This window comes from Rattus norvegicus, chromosome 12, assembly GCF_021556685.1.
Source record: "Rattus norvegicus strain SHRSP/BbbUtx chromosome 12, alternate assembly SHRSP_T2T, whole genome shotgun sequence".
Taxonomy (NCBI): Eukaryota; Metazoa; Chordata; class Mammalia; order Rodentia; family Muridae; genus Rattus; species Rattus norvegicus.
In genome coordinates, this window is record NC_141545.1 from 28982602 (window position 1) to 29008813 (window position 26212).

A 26212-nucleotide genomic window follows, 5' to 3' on the forward strand; every position below is an offset into this window, starting at 1 on the left:
AAAACAAGCAAACACAAAAAAAATTATGCAAATTACAGAGCTAGATGTGAAGGCAGGCATAGAAAGTCAAGAGTTCAAAGCCAGCTTGAGCTGCATAGCAAGACCCAGTCTCCATTCTAAGGAGAGCTGTTGATAGAACAGCTCTTAAAAGCATAAATATCATACAAGATGGAGCATAGTCTCTGCTGTCAGGAGCCTGGCGCCTTCACACATTCCTGTCACCAGAAGGTTCACAGTCCTCGGAGCATTAATCCCACTCCTGGCAATCCACTAGAGGCAAATAACTGAGAAAAGAGAAACGGAGCAACTAGGTTCAGCTGGGGGAGTGTTTGCATAGCATGTATGAAGCCCTGAGTTCCATCCCCAGCATCACATAAACTGGGCACTGTGGTGAATGCCTATCACACTGAGCGAGCTAGCCAGCAAGACTAGCCACATCAGTGAGCTCTGGGTTTGATTGAGACATCCTCTCTCAATGAATAAGGTGGAAGAACGATGGGGGATGATTCTAGACATCAGCTTTGGGCCTCCACGTGCACATGTATGTGTATATGTGTGGGTGCGCACGCACACATGCACTTATACGCGCATGCATACCAGACACACACACATGAAAAATGGGGAGAAAAATAAGTAACGTGAAGTCTGAAGATTCTCAAGCTCCACCCTAGGACAAACAGACACAAGACTGTTGAGCCAGTAAGACAGAAAAGGAGACTGAGGGTCACAGACGTTGACTTGGCCAAAGTCAACTAGAATTTGGCAATGGGGAGAGGGGTGTGGCTTGTATGGAAGGATGCTGATCTTTGATCTCTCTCTCTCTCTCTCTCTCTCTCTCTCTCTCTCTCTCTCTCCCCCTCTCTCTCTCCCCCCTTCCTTCCTTCCTTTCCCTCTCCCTCTCTCCCTCCCTCCTTCCCTTTCAACACATACAACAGGAGCTGGTATCGGAGGAGGCCTGGGAGGAGGAGGTAAGCTAAAAAACTAACCTTAGATTCCTCAACGGAAGGATCTGGGTACCACCATGACCTCTCCCCCAACACATCATTAAACATGTTGAGATCTCAGCAACCAAAGGGTTCTTCTTTATACGGGTTTCTCCCCTGGTAAAGAGACACTGGAAGCCCTTTTAGGACCCTCTACCCTTGTTGGTTTTCCTCCTGGCCCCTTCCTACTTTTATATTTCTACAATCTCCTCCCCAACATTCCTTCTGGATGGAGATTAACTCCTTCTGGAGGGGAAAAAAAAAAAAAAACCTTGAGAAATAGCTGGAGACGTTGGTGTATATCTATATCCCAGCATGTAGACAGTAGAAGCTTGGAGACCAAGAGTTCAAAGTTATCCTTGACTACGTAGCAAGTTCAAGACCAGCCTGAGCTACGTGAGACATAGGCTTAGAACAAAACAAACAGAGAGGGTTGGGGATTTAGCTCAGTGGTAGAGTGCTTGCCTAGCAAGCGCAAGGCCCTGGGTTTGGTCCCTAGCTCCAAAAAAAAGAAGAAAAAAAAAAAAAAAACAAAAAACAAAGAAACAGAGAACTGCCATTCCACCAAAAATCCAGTGGGAGAGCTGGGCTCCCAGAGGCTCCATGCCTAAGCAGGAGGACAACTGGACAAATTTAGCCCTTAGGAAAGAGGCTCACGTGCAGCCCTCGCCTTCTACTGGGGGAGGGGGCAGGGTTAAGAGATGGATAAGTACTAAGAGATAGAATTGGGTATGTGCCTATGATACTGAAACTTGGGAGGTCAAAGCAAGAAGCTTAGGAGTTCAAAGTCATTCTTAGCAATATCGTGAATTGGAGGCCAGCCTGAACTATGCTGAGACCCTGATACCAAAGAAAAACAGGGCTGCAGTGGGGAGAAATGTGGCTCACCTCCTCCCTGCCCTTCACCATCTCTTCCCTCTGCAGCTCTGGGACCTGGAGGAAAACCGCCTAAGCCAGGTAAGATCCATCGAGTGAAGGCTCTGAGATGGGGAGGGCAAGAATTCCAGAGCCACGCCTGGCAAGGGAGCCAAAAGAAGGGAGCTAATGGCGGCAAAAGCCCCTGGGTATCACAAGCTAGAGTCGAGTCCCCGAGGTGTCCAACAACAGGAGATTGATGGTAATGCAATAGCCTGTGTCTGTGCCTGTGCCAGCTTCCTGCTCACTGCCCTCGGTTCACAGCCCCAGGAACACTCCTGATGCTTCAGGCATAGCAAAGCCTGAGTCCTCAGGGCTCCTGAAAAGCAGCACTTAGAATGGAAGGCCCCAACCGGTATATCTAGACGTTTGACTTCTGACTCAGATGTGAACTTGACTCTAAGATAGACCTAACAGTGGCCCCAGATGCTCTCCCTGCCTGTTCCCAGAATTCTTCCAATTGGGTCCAGACCATGCCATGGAGTTTTCTAGTTTAAAAAAAAAAAAAAAAAAAAATCATGGCTCTGTTTTACCAATAGTACTGGAATCTGCCAGCAGGAGTCACTCTCAGCTTTGAGTGGTAGCAAGGGCGTCTGTCAAGGGAATGCTATTGGTTAAGAAGCAGGTAGAGGCCATGGGCTGGTGGTGCGTACCTGTAATCTTAGCCACTGAAAAGGCTGAGACAGGAGGGTTCTGAGTGAGAAAGGTCAGCCTCAGATGGTTAGGAAGACCCTGTCACAGAATAAAAAGTAGAAAGAATACTGAGGGTACAGTTCAAGGGTAGAACTCCTACCTAGAATACCCCAGTGAAGAGTTAGGGCGTGGCTCCGTGGTAGAGCTCCCCACCCCTGCAATGAGGGGTTGGAGCATGGCTCAGTGGTCCAGCCCCTGCCTCAAATCCCCCAGTGAGGGGCTGGGGTGTGGCTCAGTGGTAGAGCACCTGCCTAGACTCCCCCAGTGAGGGGCTGGGGGCGTGGCTCAGTGGGAGAGCCCCTACAATCCCTTAGTGAGTGGCCAGGAGCATGCATAGCTCAGTAGTAGAGCATTTGAGTAGCATGTTGGAAACCCTGTGTTCTATCATCCCTAACACACACACACACACACACACACCTTCATTATAGTTCTATTGATGCCCCTCCCTGATGTGTGATGCTCTCTATGTGGCACATGCATCCCCACCCAGTGCCTGCCACCCTGGCTGCAAAGTCACATGCTCCTGGACAGTTTAGATGTCTAACTGCTCTTACAAAATCCTGATGACAGATGATCCAACTACTAATGAATGTGTGAGGAGCAGATTCCCCTTCATTGAAGCCTATGAGAGTTGTGAAACTTCAGAACCAGGGCCAGCAAGGGAGGAAGAGGACAGGGCATGTGGGCAAGCTAGGTCCTAGGGGTTGGGAGTTTTGTAAAGCCTGGAGACTCCATGGCTTGCTGTTAATTCTCCTTGTGGTGCCAAGGATGGAACTCAGGCTTCTGTATTAGGCAAGCACTCTATCACTGAACCATTGTTTATACATTTATTTGTTATGGGTCTGGTATGCATGCACCACAGTGTGCCTGTAGAGGTCAGAGGACAACTTTTGAGCATTGATTCTCTATAATTAACATTTTCTTTTTTTTTTTTTTCGGAGCTGGGGACCGAACCCAGGGCCTTGTGCTTGCTAGGCAAGCACTCTACCACTGAGCTAAATCCCCAACCCCCTGAGCATTGATTCTCTTCCTTCACCATATAGGTCCCAACAACCGGACTCATGTTGCTGGGCTTAGTGGCAAGTGCCTTCGCCCACTGAGCCATCCTATTTCGTACTTTGAATGAGGGTCTCACTAACTTTCCCAGGCTGACCTTGAACTACACAGCCCAGACAAGCCTTGACATTTTGATCCTCCTGCCTCAACTTGAGTAGTTAAAATGATAGGCATATTCTACTAGGTACAGCTCCTAAGGTTATCTTTTAGCCTCGGGATAGACTGAAGGGTCTAACAGGCTTGGCTAGGCCACCATGAATAACCCAATGAAGGTCCCCACATCCTGACTAGTGGGACATCCGGGCCTGCCCAGGCAGGATGGGATGGGGTGCAGGCAGTATACAGATCGTGTTTGGGAACAATTAATCCCCAGGGGGAGGGGGTGGGTGGCTTGGCAGCTATTCCTCCATGTGGGTGCTGCAGGCTGGCTGGCCCCTCCCTGCCTGAGCTCTCAGTGGGGGACCAGGCAGCTGGGAGCCAGCACTGCCCACACCCAGAGCACCAGCTGGAGGCCAGCAGGCCAGCCAGCCACTGCAGACAAGGAGTATGGGCAAGCACAGGAAGGAGCTGGGATGAGTAGTCATGGGATACCCTGGCAGGTTGCACACAGTAGGTGCTACCTGCTCGCAAGCTCAGTGGCCCCAGGAAGGTAGGGATCATGGAAGCTATAAATAAATGGGTGTATTAGCCAAGCACAGTGGCACAAGCCTGTTACCCTAGCATTCAAGAGACCAGCAGATAAGTTTAAAATTAACCTGGGCTAGAAAGTGAATTAAATATTGTGGAAACTGAGGCAGGAAAACCACCAGTCTGTTCAAGGCCAGCCTGGTCTGCTTAGCGAGTTACAGTCCAGCCAGGGTTACATAATTAGACCTTTTCTCAAAAATTAAAAAAAAAAAAAAGAAGAAGTAAAATTTAAAGGCTGGGTTTGTGGCTTGGTTGGTAGAACATGTTCCTAGCACGTACAAATTCCATCCCCAGAACCACATAAGACGGCATGGAGGCACGTGCCTGTGATCTTAGCAATCAGGAGAGAAAGACCAGAGGACCAGGAGTTCAAGGCCATACCGAGCTTCACACTGAATTTAAAGCCAGTGAGAGCTACATGAAACCCTGTCTCAAAAAGCAATGTAGGGGGCAGGAGAGATGGCTCAGCAATTAAGAACACTTGATCTTGGGGTTGGGGATTTAGCTCAGTGGCAGAGCGCTTGCCTAGCAAGCGCAAGGCCCTGGGTTCGGTCCCCAGCTCCGAAAAAAAGAAAAAAGAAAAAGAAAAAAGAAAAAGAAAAAAGAAAAAGAAAAAAAAAGTAGAAATAGCCATGCATGATGACACATGCCTTTAATCTCATCACTTGGAAGGCGAAGGCAGGTGGATATCTGAGTTCAAGTCTAGCCTGGTCTACAGAGCAAGTTCCAGGCTGGCCAGGGCTACACAGAGAAACCCTATCTCAAAAAGTGAGAGAGAGAGAGAGAGAAAGAGAGAGAGAGAGAGAGAGAGAGAGAGAGAGAGAGAGAGAGAGAGAGTTTTTAAAGGATGATCTTTTTTAAAGAATAATAAAAATGGGGAAACTGAGGCTCAAAGAAAGGAAGATGACCAAGGGAACAAAACCTGACTCTAGAACTTTCTGACTCCAAAAGGAAGCAGATAGACTAGTAAGGGCCTGGGGCTCCCAGCTGTGATCCAACTCTTAATCCCCTCTCCCTCCTCCAGGTGCCGGACTTCTGGGAGCGTTTGGAGCAGGTGAGTCCAAAAGACTTCATAAAAAGCAAACAACAGCAGAGACCAGGCTGGCCCTCAAACTCTACCCCATCTCTTTACTTCCTGTCCAGTCTGGGTCTCTCAGCCTCTCCATTGGACGGGGAAGAGCTGAGCTTGTCCCTTGTCCTCTATAAGCACAGGAAACAGGACTGGCTCTAAAGGAGCTATTGACAGAACTGGGGAGGGACAGGGAGGTGAGACCAGGAACTTATTAATTCAAGCAGCCTCAGTCCCCTCAGTCTTGAATACATATACACTACGGTACTGGGGATTGAACCCAAGACTTTGGTGCACTCTTGGCGACTGATGTCCCGGGCTATATGCTCTGCCCTCACACAGAGGATGAGTCGGGAAAGTTGGTCAGAAGGAAGATGATATCCAGGGAGAGCCAGGGAGAACCCCTCCTCAGGGTCTATGCTTGGGGGATCCCTGAGAGGACTTTGCCCTACAACTCTAGACCCCACAGCCAGCGCTGGTGCTGGCAAGATACTTTTCCCATAATTGGAAACAAGCCTGCCAAGGCAAACCTCCAAAACTCCAACCTAACTGGGCCCATCGGTCAAGGCCGAGGACATGGAATGTCTCCTGGAGGAGGAGAAGGGATGATCCGCCCCAGATGTGGAAAGAAGAGAGCCAGAGGGACCCATTTGGCTCCCCATGGGTCTTAGCAAGGATTCCCGACAGAAGGGAAGGTAGACGTTGTACAGAAAGGAGGTTCAGGGCGGTAGAGGTGGCGCAGTTCATAGATCCCTTACCAGCCCCAGTCCCATGTAAACGAGACTTTCTGGTAATGTTGGAATCCCAGCATTTGGGAAGCAGAGGCTGGAGGATCAGAAGGTCAAGATCACCCTCATACACACAGTGGGTTTGAGTCAAGCCTGGGCTACATGAGACGCTGTCTCAGAAAACAAAAAGCAGGACCAGTGGAGCAGGGGTGGACACTTACAAAGGGAGGGGGAGGGGAGGGGTTTGCATCAGGACAGAGAAGATGCCTAGGGTGATAGCTACTGATGAGCAAGGCTGGCCTGGGAGGAATGAGGGTTCCCTGCAGATAACGTCTGCCATTACAGAAAGCCAACTGGGTGCTGGCAGCTGCCAGGCCTCCTGGGAGACACAGGCTAAGCGTTCTTGTTAGAGGCAACTATGTCAGCTCTGCCTAGAGTATTTATCTGGTGGCTGCAGATTTACCAGGGTCATATGCTCTCCACCGCAGTACCGAAGACATAGTGGGGCAGCCTAGGCTCCCACTTCGGATGACACCCTTCTCAGAAGGAGCCCAGACAGGAAACCCACACACCTCTTTCTCTTTGTCTCTCTCTCTCTTTCACAGGTCCTGGAGGACTTGGAGGTGCTGGCCCCGGGGCAGGTTAGTGTGAACCCCTGAGCACGGTGTCAGCTGCTAAGCCCAGCCTAGGGTATCTGCCTGGGTAAACAGCAGGCAGGGCCCAGCGTTTAAGCCAAGTATTGGTGACAACATGAGTGAAGGATGACACCACTGTCAGCTGTCCCTAAGAAGCTACCCAGGGGACAGTTGTAAAAGAGAGATGAGTCGAGATAAAACCATCTCTCGGGGGCACCCAGGAGTGGATCTGACCACCAGAAAAAGGCACAGGTGCCATTTGGGAACCATAAGTGGTGGTGGTCCGTGCCTGGAATACCAGTGTCTGGGTGTAAGGCATAAAAATATGAGGTTCGAGGCCAACCTGGGCTACATAGGAAGTTCCAGACCAACCTGGCCATATAGACTTTGTCTCAAAAGACAAAATGTTGAAGCTGGGCATGGGAGCAGATACCATTATCTTAGCACTCAGGAGACAGAGGCAGAGAGAGCTCTGTGAGTTCAAGGTCCACCTGGTCTGCATAGCAAGTTTCAGTTCAGCTAAAGTTTTATAGTGAGAGGGTGTCTCAAATGCATGCATGCATATATACATACATACGCAGATATAGATATAGGTATAGATGGTATAGATATAGGTATAGGTGTAGGTGTAGGTATAGATACAGATATAAAAACCTGCCTCTTCTGGCTTCCATCCCCAGCACTGAAGTGCCTGGGAACCCACTACTCGGGAGGTAGAAGAACAAGGGGTTCAAGGTTAGCCTCAGCTCCATAGTGATTTCCAGCCCAGCCTGTATAGATCCAGACTTTGTCTCAAAAACTAAAAGATTCAGGTAGTTCTGTCAGGCTGAATAGTTTTGTTAGGCATACATAAACGCAGTGGTTCTCAACCTTCCTTTTTTTTTTTTTTTTTTTTTTTTGGTTCTTTTTTTCCGGAGCTGGGGACCGAACCCAGGGCCTTGCGCTTCCTAGGCAAGCGCTCTACCACTGAGCTAAATCCCCAACCTGGTTCTCAACCTTCCTAATGCTGTGAGCCTTTAATACAGTTCCTCATGGTGTGGTGACCCGCCCCCCCAACCATAAGATCATTTCCATCGCTACTTCAGAACTGTAATTTTGCTGCTGTTGTGAATCGTAAAGTAACGATCCAGGTTTTCCGATGTCTTTGGTAACCCCTATTGAAAGGGTTGTTCAACCCCCTTCCCCCTCCCCCGGAAAGGGGCCGAGACCCACAAGTTGAGAGCCACTGCTCTAACCCATACTCCCATCCTGGTGAGCAGGGACCAGCATGTGACAATAAACACCTTCAGAGGACACAGAATCTCGACTGCCCTTCCTGAGTGAAGGGGTCCAGGCTGGGCTAAGGCTCAGCAAATCCCACCGAGCATGGCAGCTCAGCACTACACATACACTCTCCTCCTCAGGTCTCTCCTATGCTTCAAGGCCAGGTGGTGTTCTGGTGCCTGGGGGAGGAGCAGGGGCTGCAGCAGCTTATAAAGCCGCGGCCAAAGCTGGTGAGTGGCCCTCTGGCTTTCCAAGACATCCAGACCCCGGAGATAAAGTAGGAGGTGGGGTAGAGAATCCTCCTCCCTGGGGAGATAATGAGGGAGGCTAATTATGCCCAATCTTGAAGTGAGTTAGTGACTGGACCAGACCAGACCGTAACACCTACCTGTCCCTCAATACACAGTTCTTGTCTGACCCTGAACCTTCCTGCTTCTGGCTATGCAGGGGCTGGGCTTGGAGGCATTGGCGGAGTTCCAGGGGGTGTTGGAGTTGGTGGAGTTCCTGGGGCTGTTGGAGTTGGCGGAGTTCCTGGGGCTGTCGGTGGTATTGGTGGCATCGGTGGCTTAGGAGTCTCAACAGGTATGGTGGCTGGCCATGAGTGAGTGAAGGTGGTGCCAGGGGGGCTGGGTAAGCTCAACTCTAGGATCCCGTCTATTCAGGTGCTGTGGTGCCTCAACTTGGAGCTGGAGTCGGAGCCGGAGGAAAGCCTGGGAAAGTTCCTGGTCAGTGCAGAATCTGGGGAGGGTTAGAGGTTAGAAGTCAGGGAGAGGTCAGAAGTCAAGGAGTCAGTGGAGGTCAGAACCCTCCCCTTTCCAACACACTGGAGGATGAAAGGACTGCATGCCGGGTCTGAAGCAACAGACCTGTGATTGGGCAAGGGGCTAAGTGACTTGACCTGACATCTAGAAATTTCTATGCTCTTGGAGCAAAAAAGAGAGACCTCACAGACAGGCTCTGGATCACAGATGGGGAAACTGAGGTTTTTAAATGTTGAGTCAGAACAGGACGGCCCACAGCTGTTCCCGGTAGAGCTGGAGGTGAGCCCAACATCCTGAGGCTCCCCCATCTGGTGCTCATTTGGCCCCGCACTCTTTAGGAAGTGACCTCAGGTTAAAGAAAAGACAAGCATCTGGAACCCTTTAGACTTGAGGTGGGCTGACTAGGCTGTGTAAACAGGCTCTGGGCTCCAGAAGACAGTTAAACCAGTGCTCTGAAGGAGCTGCAGGCTCTCTAACACAGAACAGAGAGTGCTGCGGGCATGCTCTGTCTTTCCCTAGCCATCCCAGTGGGGACAGTGGCTTCCAGGCCTAGGATAGCTGTTGCCGAGGTCTGGTGCCGTGACAGAACCTCTGCTAAGGTTGCTTGTTCTTTTGCCTGCAGGTGTCGGTCTTCCAGGTGTATACCCAGGTGGAGTGCTCCCAGGAACAGGTGAGGACAAGAAGGACCGGCTGGGACATAACTCAGTTGGTAGAGTGCCTGCCTAGCGTGGGTTCCATCTCCAACATCACATAAACCCGATATGGTGGTACATGCCTTTAACCCCAGCACTTTGAAGACTGAGGCATAAAGAGCTTAAGCTCGAGGCCAGCCTGAGATACAAAATGAGCCCTTATTTCAAAAAACAAGAACGAAAACACAGAGTGGGGCTAAAAAGATGGCTCAGTGGTTAAGAGCACAGACTGTTCTTCCAGAGGACCTGGGTTCAATTCCTAGTACCCACATGGAGGCTCACAACCATCTAGAATTCGTCTATCCTCCAAGAGCACCGGGCGTACATGCAGTGGACAGACAGACAGACATGCAAGCGAAACACCCATACACACAAAATTAAAATAATTTTTTAAAGAGTAGGTTGGGGGTGTATTTCAGTTGACAGAGCACTTATTTAACATACGTGAAGCCCTGGGCTCCATCCCCAGCACCTCATAAGCCAGACTTAGGGATACACTTGTGTAACCTAGCACTTGGGAGGTAAAGACAGAAGGATCCGGAGTTCAGGGTCATCCTTGGCTATCTAACAAGTTTTAGGCCAGCCTGAACTACATGAGAGCTCTGTCTTAGAAAGAAAGAGTGAGAAAGAAAGACAGAAAGAAAGAAACAAAGAAAGAAACAAAGGAGAATGAAAGAGAGAGAGGGAGTGAATGAGGACAGAGACAGAGACAGAGAGAGACACAGAGAGAGACAGAGACAGACAGAGGACAGAGAGAGAGAGAGAGAGAGAGAGAGAGAGAGAGAGAGAGAGAGAGAGAGGAGTTGGGGATATACCCTCTCACTGGTACCCTCTCCTCTCCCTCCTCCTAAAGCTGAGGCCAGCTGAGGCCAGTGGCTGTTTCCCTAAGTGTCCAAGTTCAACTTAATGGACATTGGGTCCTTGGCAACAAAGGTCAGCTTTCCCCAGCCTCGCCCAGTCCCTCACCCCAGGCCAGCACTCTCCTCATAGCCTAAAGCCAATCCTCCGAGGACAGATGGAGTCCCTAGTGTAGCCAGCTTTTTCCCAAAAGCCCTGAGTCACCAGGAGTAGGCACGCCCAGAAAGTCTGCCCTACAGAAGACCCCCTAAGAACTGACCCTTACTTCTTTCCCTGCCAGAACCTTCCTCCCCACCCAACAAGGTTCCTGAAATCCCCCAAAAGCCCAGATTCGGGGATTTGCTGACAGAGCACCCCCTTCCTTCCTGGTTGAGGCAGCCAAGCCCCAGGGGAGGCAAGAGAGGAGGGAGAGTCTGCAGAGAGTCATAGGGTAGCCACTATGAAACACATCACACTGAGCTGTGCCTCTCTATGCTTCCTCCCATCCAAGTATTAACTAGACCTGATCCTGCTTCTGCAATCAGACACATCCAAGGTGCCTTTTCTCCTAAGTGTGGCCACAATGGATCTATAACTTAACTTACAGTTAAGGTCCACCAAGGCTAAGCTCATACTCAGTTGAGTTAGGATTAAAGCTCAGATTTTCCAGCCAGGCCTAATGGCACAAGCACTTGGAAGGCTGAGATAGATGAATCAAGGGTTCAAGTCTAGCCTGGGTAGCTTAGTCAGATTCTGTCTCAAAAATAAGAAAAGCATTGTGGGCATGGGTCAGTGGTAGAGCCCCTGCCTAGAATCCCCCAGTGAGGGGCTGTGGGCGTGGCTCAGTGGTAGAGCCCCTGCCTAGAATCCCCCAGTGAGGGGTTGGGGGTGTGGCTCAGTGAGGGGCTGGGGATGTGGCTCAGTGGTAGAGCCCCTGCCTAGAATCCCCCAGTGAGGGGCTGGGGGTGTGGCTCAGTGAGGGGCTGGGGGCGTGGCTCAGTGGTAGAGTCCCTGCCTAGAATCCCCCAGTGAGGGGCTAGGGGTGTGGCTCAGTGGTAGAGCCCCTGCCTAGAATCCCCCAATGGTGAGTTGATGCATATTTGGGACTCTAGAGTCAATTCACAGCAGCACCATTAATTAATTAATAATTCAAATTCTCTGAGCTTGAGTCACATAAAAAAAGAAAATCCCACAAACTGGTCCTTATTTTACTTGCCCTGTGAGTCATGCCTGTGATTGGCCATCAGCACTGAAATAGATTGGTCAATAGGCCTGATGTTGGTAGCGGGTGCCAAGTAGAGTTTCCCTTCCCTTACTTGTCACCCATGTCTTTGCCACTCAGGAGCTCGGTTCCCTGGTGTGGGAGTGCTCCCTGGAGTTCCCACTGGCACAGGAGTCAAGGCCAAGGTTCCGGGTATGTATAACCAACTGTGCTGGGGGTCAGGGTAGGATCCTCTGCCTGCCTGCAGGACCCTCTGACCTGGAGTGTAAGGGATACCATAGGATTCTAAGCTCTTTAGGGAACCTCTGTAGGTTTAGGAAGGTACTTCTTATGTCCCAGCCCTGCTTCTGCTGGCTAGGAAAGTCAGCACCGTATTCAAAAAGCCCATAGAGTAACCCTGACCTAGTGACATAGGCCTATAATCCCAAGCTATTCAGAAGACTGAGGCAGGAGGCTTGAAAGTTCAAGGTCAACCTGGGCAATTTATCGGGCTACTGTTTCAAATTAAAAGTAAATAAAAAACTGAGGGGCGTGGGTCAGTAGTAGAGTGCTTGCTTAGAAGCCCTTAAGTGAATGAATGGGGGCAGGGTGAGCCTTAGTGGTAGAGCCCCTGCCTAGAATCCCCCAGTGAGGGGTTGGGGGTGTGGCTCAGTGAGGGGCTGGGGGCGTGGCTCAGTGGTAGAGCACCTGCCTAGAATCCCCCAGTGAGGGGCTGGGGGCGTGGCTCAGTGGTAGAGCACCTGCCTAGAATCCTCCAGTGAGGGGCTGGGGGCGTGGCACTATGGTAGATCTCTTAAACATCATAAACAACGGAAGCCTGGAGCCTGTGATCTGTGACCCTCCACTCAGTGCTGGGCTACAGCAATAGCTCTTTGTATTTGCAGGTGGAGGAGGTGGTGCTTTTTCTGGAATCCCAGGTAAGTTAAAGCTGCTCTCCCAAAGTTGAGAGGACACTCTGGGGCTAGATACTCAAAAACCTGTCCATACCTGCCCAATCTCCCTCATGTCTCTCCTTGCAAGGCTTGTTAAAGAGTTTAATCACGCAAGCATGAGGACCTAAGATCAATCCCCAGAACTCACATTCCAAAAATTAAAAAACAAACAAACAAAACCCAGGCCTCTACCCAAAGACCACGACCATGAACGCTGTGGTTCTCAACCTGTGGGTCGCGACCTCTTTGGTAGTCAAGTGATTCTATATCTGTTATTCTGTATATCAGCTATTTATATTATAATTCATAACCGTGGCATGATTACAGCTATAAAGTAACAACAAAATAATTTTATGGTAAGGGTGTTACACAACATGAGGAACTCTTATTAAAGGGTCACAGCACTTGAAAGGTTAAGAACCACTGTTCTAACCCAAACTCCATCATTGTGAATCCAAAATGAACCCAGATATACCCAGTGGTGCACTAAGGTCTGCACAGATGAGTGTAGGAGTATGTCCCTTACCTCCTATGTTGACTATCACTGGGGAGTATGTACTGACCCATGACAAAGAGATATGGAGGTTCCCCAAGGCTGGCAGGGAGTTGAGAAGATGCTGCCACCCCAAAGCCTGGGACTTTGATTTACTGTCTTTGTTCTTGCAGGGGTCGGGCCCTTTGGGGGTCAGCAGCCTGGTGTCCCACTGGGTTATCCCATCAAAGCGCCAAAGCTGCCAGGTAAGCTAGAGATAGGGTTCAAGATGCTTGACCGGGGTGGAGGGAGATGGTTCAGGGGGTAAAGCACTTGCTGCACAAGTTCAAATCCCCAGAACTCACATAAAGCTGAGTGCAGTAGCGTGTACCTGTGATCCTAGTACTCCTATGCTGAGATGGGGCGGGGGGACAGAGACAGGAGAGTCTCTGAGAGCTCATGGGCCAGGTAGCCTGGTGCACACAGCAACAAATAACAAAGAGAGTCTTCCTCAGGTGAGTGGAAAATGCAGACTGACCTGAGGTTGTCTTCTGAATTCCACCTGTACACAGCGGTATCCATACGTACGCACACGCATTAAAACATGTACACATTTACGTACATACACACATATGCACAAACATACACACATGTGCACACACACTGGTATCCATGCAAACACACACATACACACACACACACACACACACACACACGAGTGCTCCATCCATCTGTCCATCACCCATTCATCCAACCATCCATTCATCACTCCTTCCTTCTATCCACTTTCCACCTATCCATCTGCCTGTCCATCCATCTGTCCATCACTCCTTCCTTCTATTCACTTTCCACCTATCCATCTGCCTGCCCATCCATCTGTCCATCTGTCTATCACTCCTTCCTTCTATTCACTTTCCACCTATCCATCTGCCTGCCCACCCATCTGTCCATCCATCCATCCATCCATCACTCCTTCTCTCCACCCATTCCTCTGTATCCATCACTTCTCCCTTGTACCCACTTATCTCTCCTCTATCCTGACTTCCTCCAACCTATTCTTTTCCATTCATCTATCATTTCCCTTCTACTAATCCATCTGTCCATCCATCCCCTTCTCTCCCTCCATTACACGATTCATCCCTCCGTGATCCATATACCCTGCATACCTCGTCCTCTCACCCATCTCTCCCCTAACTATCCATCCATGCTCTAACCCTTCATCCATCCATCCTTTATCCTCTCCATAGGTGGCTATGGACTGCCCTATACCAATGGGAAACTGCCCTATGGTAAGTGATGCCCTCATGGGTTTGTAGGGCTCGGATCCTTTCTAGGTAGGGCTGGTAAGGGTGCTGAGGTCCCAGTCATGGGCTAACAAAGCACCTAGCAAGGCACTAGAATAAAAAATCCCCCAAAGACAAAGACTAACTCAGGGAATTTGACCTAGCATTCAGTTGTGGCCCTCTTTCTTATCACAACACCTTGAGCAAGCCATTGTTTCCTTCTCTAAGCCTCAGTTTCTTCATCTGTAAATTGGGATGGCGTCCCCTATGCATGCTTGTACCTGTGTACAGTTTTGTTGGAGGTGACAGGGGAGACTTGGGACAAGTGGGACAGGGGCAGCAAAGTGGCAAGATCTATGTGAGTGACAACCAAAGTGTCTTTACAGGAGTGGCTGGTGCAGGGGGCAAAGCTGGCTACCCAACAGGGACAGGTAAGGGGAAAGAAAATCTCACCTGCTCTCAGCCTAAGGGACACCAGTGTCCCCCATCCCCAGGGACTGTCCAAACCCCCAGCTAACCACCCTGCATGAAGATCTTGGTCCAAGCCTAAACTCTGAGCTGGGTTGGGGCAGCTCTTTGGCCTTTACTAGCCATGAAGCCCCCAGCTACATCTGAGTGTCTGTGAGGCTGGGAGCACAGCACTCTGGGGATACCTGAACACCAGCACCATCTTTAGTGTCCCCTCATCTCCCCTCTTCCAGGGGTCGGGTCCCAGGCAGCAGTGGCAGCAGCTAAAGCAGCGAAGTATGGTGAGTGCCCTGAAAACCCTTGCTGTCCTGTGATGGTTAGAAAAACAAGCCAGGTAGTTCCGGCGTCCCCTTATCCCCTTTTCAACAGGACCCATAAATGTAGCTCTCCCTCCCCCTTTCCTCTATCCACCTACCTATCCCTCCATATCTCCCTTCCTCACTCTATCTATCTATAGCCTACCCAGCCATCAACCCCTCTGTCCCTCCATCTTCTCTATCCAGTCACCTCTCCTCCTCTCTATCTGTCCCTCTACACTTCCCTCCTTCCCCCATCCCACCCTCCATTGATCCACGCATCCGTTCCTCCACCTCTCCCTTCCAGCATCCATCCCTTATCCATACGTCCATCACACACACTTCTCTGTATCCGTCCCTTCACATGTTCCTCCCTCCCTCCTTCCTTCCCTCCCTCCCCTATTCTTCCCTCACTACCTCTGTCAACCTCCTTCCTTTAATCCATCCATCCACTCGTCTTTCTATCCCTTCCTTCTTCCCCACATCCATCTCCTATCCATCCACCCGCCCTACCCCCTTCCTCCCACACATATTCCTCCCTGATCTGCACATAAACACATGTGCCCATCTCTCCATTCAGACCTCTCCCCCAGCCAGTTTCCATCTTGCCTCCTTCTATCCCGATCTATGCCTCCTTCTATCCCTCCCCCATCCTTCCTCTCTCACATCCCTACATCCTTCCTCCCCTCCATCCAGCGCCCCTTTCTCCACCCACTTATCTCAGGGGATGTGGACAAGGGAGAGTCATTACCTCTCCGAGGGGAAAACTAGAAAAGCTAACTGGAGAGTGTGACCTGTCATTCAAGACCTTAGCATACAAGAGGGTTGTCGTCCTGTGGGCCAGGCACAAAGAGCACTGGCTGTGAGGACGCAGCATTTAGGAAGTGGTGACAGGCAGGTTGGAATTTTTGAAGACTCCCTCTGCTACATAGCAGATGTGAGGCTACCCTGGGCTACATGAGACCCTGTCTCAAAACAAAAACAAAACAGGAAGGAGGCATCCATTCATAAAGGGTACTGTAGCCATTAGAGAAAGAAATATAGACAACACCTATATAAGCATTTTAAGTGTGCATCCATTTCACATATAACTACAAAAAATGTAACCCCTCCCCAAGCCCACGGTGCCTTGGAGAGCATAGCTGTGGCTGTAGTGTGCTGGAGGTCAGCTTGCTAGGCTAAAGTTTCTCCACCCAGAAGGCCTTCCTATTTCCAAGTCAGGAGGGGACAGAAGACCCTACTAGCTAAGGGGCAGAAGTTAGAGGAGAAGCTGACCCTGCCCTGTGGAGGCCCCCGGGCTTTTCTCCAGGCCCAGAGGCCCCTTGGCAGACCGGGATTGGTGGGAATAGCTGGGATATGGGAGAGCCTGAAGACAGGGCTGCCAGAACCGGGCAGCCAGACACTTGGATTATGAACTTGGCTGAGCCTTCGGAACACAGGGAAAGGAAGCCTTCAGCATTCCTTTGGGGGCCCCTCTGGCCCAAGGAATGGAGCTTGTGGTTTGTCAGTATGTAGCGGTGATTAGAAAGGGATTTGTCTGCGAACATCGGACTCCCTTAATGAGCAAGTTGAAATGGACACTTTGGGGACAAACCCAAGACTTCGGGGGCAGGAACCATCCCCAAACAAGCCCAGCTGGAGAGACTGAGGCTTGTTCCTGGGTAAGAGGATAGTGGGTAAAAAGCCAGCATCCCACCAGGAAGCTGAGGTAGCAGGATTGATAGATGGTTCAAGGCCAGCCTGAACCACCTAACTGAGACCCTGTCTCACAAAACAGCAGATGGTAAGGGGCCTAGGGAGACAACTCAGTATGGTGCTTGCTACACAGGCAGGAGAACCTGAGTCCCAAGCCCCATAATCCACATTAAAAAGGGAAGCAAGTTAACACATTGATAATCACAGGGCTTGGTTGGTAGAGACAGGTAGATACCCACGACTCACTGGCCAGCCAGGCTAGCTGGCACACACCGTCCAAGTAAAAGTGAGAGATCTAGTCTCAGAAATCAAGATTGAGGGCTGGAGAGATGGCTCAGTGGTTAAGAGCACTGACTGCTCTTCCTGAGGTCCTGAGTTCAATTCCCAGTAACCACATGGTGGCTCACAGCCATCTGTAATGGCATCAGATGCCCTCTTCTGTCTGAAGACAGCTACAGTGTACTCATATACATAAAATAAATAAATCTTAAAAGAAATCAAGATTGAGTCTGGGGAGTGGCTCAGTGGATAAAGTGCTTGCTTAGCGACCAGGAGGATCAGAGTTCGGGTTCCCCTTGGAAGGCAGAGACGGAGGGAATTCCTCAGATTCAAGCTGGCTAGAAAGAGAAGCCGTATTGATTGAGAGACCCTGCCTCAGTAAATAAAGTAAGAGTGCATCAAGGACAGCTCCACGACATCAACCTTGGCCCTCCGCATGCATGTCCATACAGATGCACAAACACATACATGTGCTCCCACTTGCATGGGAAAGCATGCATGCACACATACATGTACACGCTTGTAAGAAGGGGAAAGGGGGAAAAAGTTCCTGAGGAAAGATTAACATCTGGCCTTAGCACACATATACATGCACAAGTATACTCACACACAGACACACAGACACACACACAGACACACACACACACAGACACACAGACACACACAGACACACACAGACACACACACACACAGACACACACACACAGACACACACACAGACACACACACGTATGCACACACACACAGACACACACACACACACACAGACACACACACACGTATGCACACACACACACACACACACACACACACACACACACACACACACACACACAGAGCGTACTGGCCCCTCTGCAGCTTTTCTGTCTAGTCTCAGAAGCCGCTCTGAAGAGTCACATGGTGCCTTGTCTCAGCAGGTGCTGGAGGAGCTGGAGTCCTCCCTGGTGTTGGAGGGGGTGGCATTCCTGGTGGTGCTGGCGCAATTCCTGGGATTGGAGGCATTACAGGTAATGTTTCTCCCAGCTGGAGGGTGGAGGTGTCCTTGAGGGGCCACAGCGGCAGCACCTCACCCTCTGCGCCTGTCTTTCCAGGCGCTGGAACTCCCGCAGCAGCTGCTGCTGCAAAGGCTGCCGCTAAGGCTGCTAAGTATGGTGAGTGCCCCCCCTCCCACCAAGAAACGGAAGGCTTGGGGCTCTGCATGAACACTGGAGATCCACCCACAAGGACGGTCTCTGCTCCTCTAGGGGCATCTCTGACCTCCCCCAGAAGGAGGCTTTTGTCCATACTGGTCACCCTATCTCAAAGGCATCTCCCACTCTGCATGGAGTTTGCAGGGGAAGGGATGCTGGGGGCGTGGCTCAGTGGTAGAGCACCTGCCTAGAATCCCCCAATGAGAGACTGGGGGAGTGGCTCAGTGGTAGAGCCCCTGCCTAGAATCCCCCAGTGAGGGGCTGGGGGCGTGGCTCAGTGGTAGAGCCCCTGCCTAGAATCCCCCAGTGAGGGGCTGGGGGCGTGGCTCAGTGGTAGAGCCCCTGCCTAGAATCCCCCAGTGAGGGGCTGGGGGCGTGGCTCAGTGGTAGAGCCTCTGCCTAGAATCCCCCAGTGAGGGGCTGGTGACATGGCTCAGGGAAGAGCACCTGCCTAGAATCCCCCAGTGAGGGGCTGGGGGCATGGCTCAGGGAAGAGCACCTGCCTAGAATCCCCTAGTTGGGGACTAGGGTATGACTCAGGGGTAGAGTGGTAGTGTATGCAAAGTCCTGGTTTCAATTCCCAGTACTCAAAGTTAAAATATGATAACAAAAGAACAAAACAAAAACAAACAACCCCCCACACACACACACACAGATACAACCTAGGATCCTATAGCAGACATTTTGATTTTGCTTTAGAATCGGTCATGTTATTCCAGCTACATATCCAAACTAGAGGTCCCTTTGAGCTCCGTCTTAGTCCATCCCTTGCTCCCTGATGAGTTGGATCCTTATAGAGGGATCACCAACCCATCTGCATGGAATCCTTCACGCAATACAGACTGTGAGCCCCAAAGCTGACCCATATACCCTGCCCTGGAAGGCCTACAGAGGTCCCCAGAAGGCTCAGTCTGGGACAATCCTCTTTCTATCTACAGGAGCTGCTGGAGGCTTAGTGCCTGGTGGACCAGGAGTTAGGGTCCCAGGTGCTGGAATCCCAGGTGTTGGGATCCCAGGTGTCGGTGGCATTCCAGGTGTTGGTGGCATTCCAGGTGTTGGTGGCATCCCAGGTGTTGGGGGCCCTGGTATCGGAGGTCCAGGCATTGTGGGTGGACCAGGTAAGTGGCACTTGTGTGTGTGTGTGTGTGTGTGTGTGTGTGTGTGTGTGTGTGTGTGTGGTTTTCTGGTGTGGGGTTTTTATTTCCTCGGCTTTCTTGCACACACCCATCCAGCCATTTAACTAACCATCCATCAATCAGCAAATGGACAGAGAGCTGGTGGCTGGGTAGGTGGATTGACACCTAAGGACAGAGAGCAAATTGATAGACAGACGTGACAGAGGGTGAATGAATAGATGAGCAGATATCACTGCTCTACAGATAATATTTTTTTAAAAAACACAGTAACAGACAGGTAGACAGGGAGATATACATTGACCATCTCTCCTCCATTCTCTCCTGAGCATTATGTCCCCTTGATCTCTCCAGGGGCTGTGTCACCAGCTGCAGCTGCCAAAGCTGCTGCCAAAGCTGCCAAGTATGGTAAGTACCCGGCCATCCCTGCTCTGACTTCTACTGGCCAGGGTGAGAAGCCCTCCATCCTCTTGCTTGGAGGAGAGCAGTTCACCCAGGGAAAGCTCCAGGCAGAGCTACTTAGAACCATTAGATCCCAGGATAGTGTCTCTCCAATTGTCTCCCACCAAGAAGCCATGTTGCTAAGTGACAGGACCACCCCAGGAAGTCATCCCCAATCTAGAGAGTGTCCCTACTCGTCCATGCTTTGGCCAAAGTCCTTTCAAAGGACAGAAGGCCTGGTTGGAGTAAACCCATTCACTTCACCATAACAAAAGGGCACTTCCCCCCAAATACCCAGGGAAGGCAATCAGGAAAGACTAGGGTTCACGGAGGAGACTGGTCAGGGTCCCCAGGAATCCCAGTTTCCTGTTCTCAGGAACTGACTTAAAGGAAGCATGCATCCTTTCTCCCAGCCAGTGAGTATCCTTCCAGACCGTGTCCAACATCACTAGAGACTCTCTACATGATTCTCCCTCTTCCACAGGAGCCAGAGGTGGAGTTGGCATCCCGACATACGGGGTTGGTGCTGGTGGCTTTCCTGGCTATGGTGTTGGAGCTGGAGCTGGACTTGGAGGTATCTTATCCCCGTGAACTTTAGTTTCATCTCTGGGAAGTTGGGGGAAGAGAAATGGGTTTTTCAAGTCATGCAGGGAGTTGGAGAGTAGATGTAGGCTTTGATGTGCTAGGGAAAGAGAGGCAATCTTCATAGCATTTAGGAGCTGAGAAAGCTATGATCCTTGCTTAGCAGTACCCTGGGCAAACGAACACCCACCCATCCATTTTTCTGTCTATCTATTAATCTATTCATATATTTGTGTGTGTGTGTATATATATATACATATATATATATATTGTTCATCCAGTCATACATTCATCTATTTAATCCATTCACCTGCCCTTTAATCTATTGCCTAATCATCCACTTATCCATCCACCCCGGCATCTCATTTGTCTGTACATCCATACACCATCTATCTCCCATTCATCCATATATCTACCCATACTTGTATACACACATCTCTCCAGCCATTTGTGTATCCGTCCATTTATCTATCCGTCTGTATACTTATCCTTCAATCTATGCATCCATTCATCCACCATTTACCTATCTGTCCACTGATCCATTCACTCACCCATCTAACCAGCCTTCTAACCACCTACCTACTCCCCTACCTGCCTGACCACTGCCTTCCACCTCCCGGACCTCTTCACTTACGTATCCATGTTACCACCTGCTCTTCCCTTTTTCCTGCAGGTGCAAGCCAAGCTGCTGCTGCCGCTGCCGCTGCCAAAGCTGCCAAGTATGGTAAGTGACTTTGTCTTGTCTGATGCCCTTCTCTCAGTGGAATCCAGGCTCTGAGTGGGCAAAGATACAAATCCACAACCCCCATCTTCCTTCTAAACCATACTCAACTCTCGCCATTTCAATTTGCTGTTAAGACTACTGGTACTTTGTTTGCCAGCTCACTCCAAAAAAGTGAGTTGAAGGTGCCAGACAAGTCTGCCTCCTACCTCCCTCTCCATTTATACATACATACATACATACATACATACATACATACATACATACATACATACATGTGGGTGAGTGGATGGTGATGGATGGATGGATGGTTGGATGGATGGATGGATGGATGGATGAGGTGAATGCAGGGGTTCATTCTTCTCTCTTCCAGGTGCCGGAGGAGCTGGAACCCTGGGAGGCCTGGTGCCAGGTGCAGTACCAGGTGCACTGCCAGGTGCAGTACCAGGTGCACTGCCAGGTGCAGTACCAGGTGCACTGCCAGGTGCAGTGCCAGGTGTGCCGGGCACTGGTGGAGTGCCAGGTGAGCCATGTTTCCCATCCAGAGATGGGTTTGTATTGTCTTATAGAAGAGGCATGGGGCTTGACATTTTACAGATAGAAAAACTGATACCAGAGATGAGTGGGGTAACAGGGAGAGCTTCCCCTAAAGCAGTTGAATGGGGAGGGGCCCTCTGTAGGGGCCTGGTTGCTGATCCCTGACAAGCTTCTCACTCCCTGGGGAGACTCAGCCAGCTCTAGAGAGCCTCCTGATGACCAGAATTCAGTGATCTGCCTTTTATTCCGGGGTATTTCTAGTTCCTTACAAACAGATGACCCTTTACTCAGGTGGCCTTAGGTACTTTGTTATCCACCAATCAGAGGTCAAAGGGAGATGATTGAAAGTCCTTGGTATTCGAGGACCCCCTTCTTACTTAGGTTAGGTGTGGCTTTTCCAATCTCTCTTCTGCATGCTTTTCCCCGTCTAGGATAAAACCACCCTTCTGCACTTTTTGTTTATAAAGGAACTAGGACTAAGAGTGTAGCTAAGTGGTAATATGCTTGCTGAACATGCAAAAAGACATCAGGTTCATTTCTGATATTGCAAAGAAAGAAGGGGTACTGCGAGGGTAAAGGTATTTGCAGCCAAGCCTGAGGACCCGAGACTGAATCCTGAAAATCCACATGTTTAAATGAGAGGAATGACTTGCACAAGTTGTGTTCTAACACCGATATATGTGCTGGGGCATACGCAAGCATGCACACACACAAATACATACATAAATTGGTTCATTAATTAATGTATATTTTAGAAGGAGAGAGAGGGCACTGGGAAATGGTACAGGGAGATGACTAACATTTGCATTACAGTAAGTTTAGTGGCCAGAGGTTGAATCCCCAGGATCTACATAAAAGCCAGTGGACATGGTAGCCTGCCTGTACTGTTAAGATATGGGTGGTAGAGACAGGGACTCCTCAGACCTAACTGGCTAGCTAGAATAGATAAAATAGCAAGCTCTGGATTCAGTGAGAGAACCTGCCTCAAAGTACTTTGTGGGATCAGAAACATGGAGGACGTCTATGAATGTTGTGATTCCTGTTCTCGTATGTGGGAAGAAACCTCTCAGAATTCCCCAAAACAGATCTATATATTCAATACTTTCTTAGTTAAATCTCTGACAAAACTTTTGCAAACATGTGTGTGAAGGCATGCACTTTAAAAAAAAAAACAAAGGTCAGGAAGGAGTCATTTCCTATGACAGCTTGGGCTAAAGGTGCTACTAGGAAATTTTTAATTAAGAGCATCTAAGACAGGACTGAAATCCCCATAGACCCAGAGTCACCTCTCATCCCAAGCCAGGCAGGGACATGCCCAAGTGCCCTGCAGGAGGCAGCAACAGCATCAAGCCTAGACCCAGGCCACCCTCATCGCTCTTCATGGTGCCCAGAGAGGGATAATCATGGTGGGCTCTGGAAGGGATAGGTAATAATAAAGGAGGGTTGAGGGTCATCTTCTGCTCTCTTTATCCAAATAGGAGCAGGTACCCCTGCGGCTGCAGCTGCTGCCGCCGCTGCCAAGGCAGCCGCCAAGGCAGGCCAGTATGGTAAGTTGTCCCTATCCATTGACCCCAGACCATAGGCTTCTCATAGCTTCTGCTGAGGAGCTAAGGGTGGCCTTGAACCCTCCATGTGCTGGGATTCCAGGCATGTGGTGCAAGCTTTGTTTATGCAGTACTAGGGGACAGAACCCAGGGCTTTCTGCATGCCACGTGCGTGCTCTACTTATCTAAGCCACATCCCCAGCCCTAAGTATGAGCTGTTCTCATAGCCTTTAATTTATCTGCTCTCCTCTAGCAGGATAGAACTGCCAAGGTCTCCATGACCTGCCCCCACCTACTTCTGAAAACTCCTGGTTCCCCAAATCCAACTAGGATGAATTCTCTTCTGAATCTTACGCTAGAGTCCAGCCTTATCCCCTTGAGGGGCTGCATTTCTTGATAGATGTCTAGGTCACCCTCAATAGCCCTAAGAATGTATGTATTTCCTAAATGTGATTAATCCTGAATATTATTAATGGTAGGTGCTCTACTTCTAGGAGCTCAGTTGGGGTCTCATCATAGGCTGGGGGTGGGGGGCAGGTGGAGACTTGGCCTTATTAAATTTGGGAGCCAGGCCTAGTGGTCCTGGCATGTAATCCCAGCTATTCAAGGAGCTAAGGCCAAGGGCATTGAAAGTTCAAGGCCAGGCTGAGAAATTTAGTGAGACCCTGTCTCAAAGTAAAATAAATAAATAAATAAATAATAACAATGACAATAATAATAATAATAATAATAATAATGGACCTTTTCAGTAGCAGCAGCATAACGCCTGCTTAGAATCCCCCTGTGAGGGGACTGAAAGTGTGGCTCAGAGGTAGAGCACCTGCCTAGAATCCTCCAATGACAGGCTGGGGGTGTGGCTCAGTGGTAGAGCCCCTGCCTAGAATCCCCAGTGAGGGGCTGGGGGCGTGGCTCAGTGGTAGAGCCCCTGCCTAGAATCCCCAGTGAGGGGCTGGGGGCGTGGCTCAGTGGTAGAGCCCCTGCCTAGAATCCCCAGTGAGGGGCTGGGGGCGTGGCTCAGTGGTAGAGCCCCTGCCTAGAATCCCCCAGTGAGGGGCTGGGGGCGTGGCTCAGTGGTAGAGCCCCTGCCTAGAATCCCCAGTGAGGGGCTGGGGGCGTGGCTCAGTGGTAGAGCCCCTGCCTAGAATCCCCAGTGAGGGGCTGGGGGCGTGGCTCAGTGGTAGAGCCCCTGCCTAGAATCCCCAGTGAGGGGCTGGGGGCGTGGCTCAGTGGTAGAGCCCCTGCCTAGAATCCCCCAATGAGGGGGCTGGGGGCGTGGCTCAGTGGTAGAGCACCTGCCTAGAATCCCCCAGTGAAGGGCTGGGGGCGTGGCTCAGTGGTAGAGCACTTAGCTAGTATGTTCAAGGCCTCCCATTTATTCGCTAATACTAAAAGGGAAAACAGTAAAACAAACAACAAAGAACAAAACTGCCTGTTATCCATCATCCTCAAGCAAGCCTCCAACGTGTCCCTGTCCCTCGAAAGGTTACAAATTACTGGATTTACACCTGACTCTTATTAAATAGGAGCAAAAAGAGGCCCAGCAAGGGGAAGTATCTGCCCCAAGATCACACAGCAAGTCTTTACCAGGACTGGGAAGAGAACCCACAGTTCCTGACCCAGCTGAAGACTCTTTTCAACAGCTCCTGCCCTCTTTGTTTGGGCCTTGATTATAGATGAACTATTCCTTCTCTTTTAGGTTTGGGCCCTGGTGTTGGTGGCGTTCCCGGTGGAGTTGGTGTTGGTGGGCTTCCCGGTGGAGTTGGCCCTGGTGGTGTTACTGGTATTGGAACTGGTCCTGGCACCGGCCTTGTACCTGGTGATCTTGGAGGTGAGCTATGGTGGGTGGGTGGGTCTGGGGTTCCCCGGAGCCCTCATGGGTGCCATTTTGAATGTTCTTCCTCTATCTTCAGGAGCAGGGACACCAGCTGCTGCCAAATCTGCTGCTAAGGCGGCTGCCAAAGCCCAGTACAGTGAGTGCACTGTGATTTCTCTCTGCTGTCCCCATCCACCCAGTCAGGGCACACAACCCCAGCGCAGCCACAGGAAACAACCTCTCGAATCCATCCTTACCGTCTTTAGGTCCCCCGTGGCACCTAGCAGAGGGCTCAGAAGTACAGACTCAGCAAGAGGGAGGCCTGGCTTCACCTCTTGGTTCCCAAGATAGCTGAGTGACTTCCGACTTCCTTTAACTTATATATGAAGTGTAGGGTCAACGGCATGGCTACACACAGAAGGTCACTAGGAGAATGTAAGAGGTTCAGGGTGAGGACATGGTTCAGGTGGTAGAGTGCTGACCTAGCATGCATGACTCCCTGGCTTCCATCCCCAGTACTGCCCAAACCAGGCATGGTGGTGCACGCCTCCAATCCCATCCCAAGGCTTATAAGATAGATACAACAGAACCAGAAATCCAAGAGCACCTTCAGTTCAAGTCCAACCTTGGTACATGAGACCTAGGCAGGAGTGGGAATTAAATAGATTTTCTCCAAAAGTGGGAGTGGTAGTGCACCCCTCTAATTCCAGCACTTGAGAGGCAGAGGTAGGCAGATCTCTGTGAGTTCAATGCCAGCCTGGTCTATATATAATTTCAGGCCAGCCAAGGCAACATAATGAGACCTTTTCTCAAAAATAAAATAAACGGGTTGGGGATTTAGCTCAGTGGTAGAGCGCTTGCCTAGGAAGCGCTAAGGCCCTGGGTTCAGTCCCCAGCTCCGAAAAAGAGAACCAAAAAAAAAAAAAAACCAAAAACAAAAAAACAAAAACAAAAAAAAAAAAAAAAAAAACAGCTGAGGCTGGAGACATGACTCAAGGGTTAAAAGCACTGACTGCTCTTCCAGAAGACCTGGGTTCAATTCCCAGAACCTACATAGCAGCTCTCAACTGTCTATAACTCCAAGATCTGACACTCAAACAGACAAGCATACAAGCAAAACACAAAGGCACATAAAATAAAAATAATTTAGAAACACAATAATAAAAACATGTACTCTGGTATAAGTCTGCAGATGAGGACTAAGCTGGGGAGAAGCCTGCTACTCCCTTGGAGGCCTGACTCATCTCCTGAGTTAGGGCACCTCCCCAGGGGCCACATTGCATAT

At 50.2% G+C, this 26212-nt stretch overlaps 1 protein-coding gene across 1 annotated transcript in view; it reads left to right on the forward strand.

Moving 5' to 3' along the window:
- Eln (elastin) overlaps nt 1–26212 on the forward strand; it is a 43695-nt gene that overhangs the window by 8997 nt on the left and 8486 nt on the right. Inside the window, 24 exon segments of the mRNA NM_012722.1 lie at nt 936–968; nt 1908–1940; nt 5359–5388; nt 6737–6772; nt 8170–8259; nt 8477–8611; nt 8692–8754; nt 9413–9460; nt 11662–11733; nt 12426–12458; nt 13140–13211; nt 14193–14234; nt 14615–14659; nt 14930–14977; nt 17884–17973; nt 18058–18117; nt 19095–19274; nt 19644–19697; nt 20215–20304; nt 20986–21036; nt 21407–21556; nt 23049–23117; nt 24811–24942; nt 25025–25084. Coding sequence (NP_036854.1) covers nt 936–968; nt 1908–1940; nt 5359–5388; nt 6737–6772; nt 8170–8259; nt 8477–8611; nt 8692–8754; nt 9413–9460; nt 11662–11733; nt 12426–12458; nt 13140–13211; nt 14193–14234; nt 14615–14659; nt 14930–14977; nt 17884–17973; nt 18058–18117; nt 19095–19274; nt 19644–19697; nt 20215–20304; nt 20986–21036; nt 21407–21556; nt 23049–23117; nt 24811–24942; nt 25025–25084 — 1716 coding nt within the window.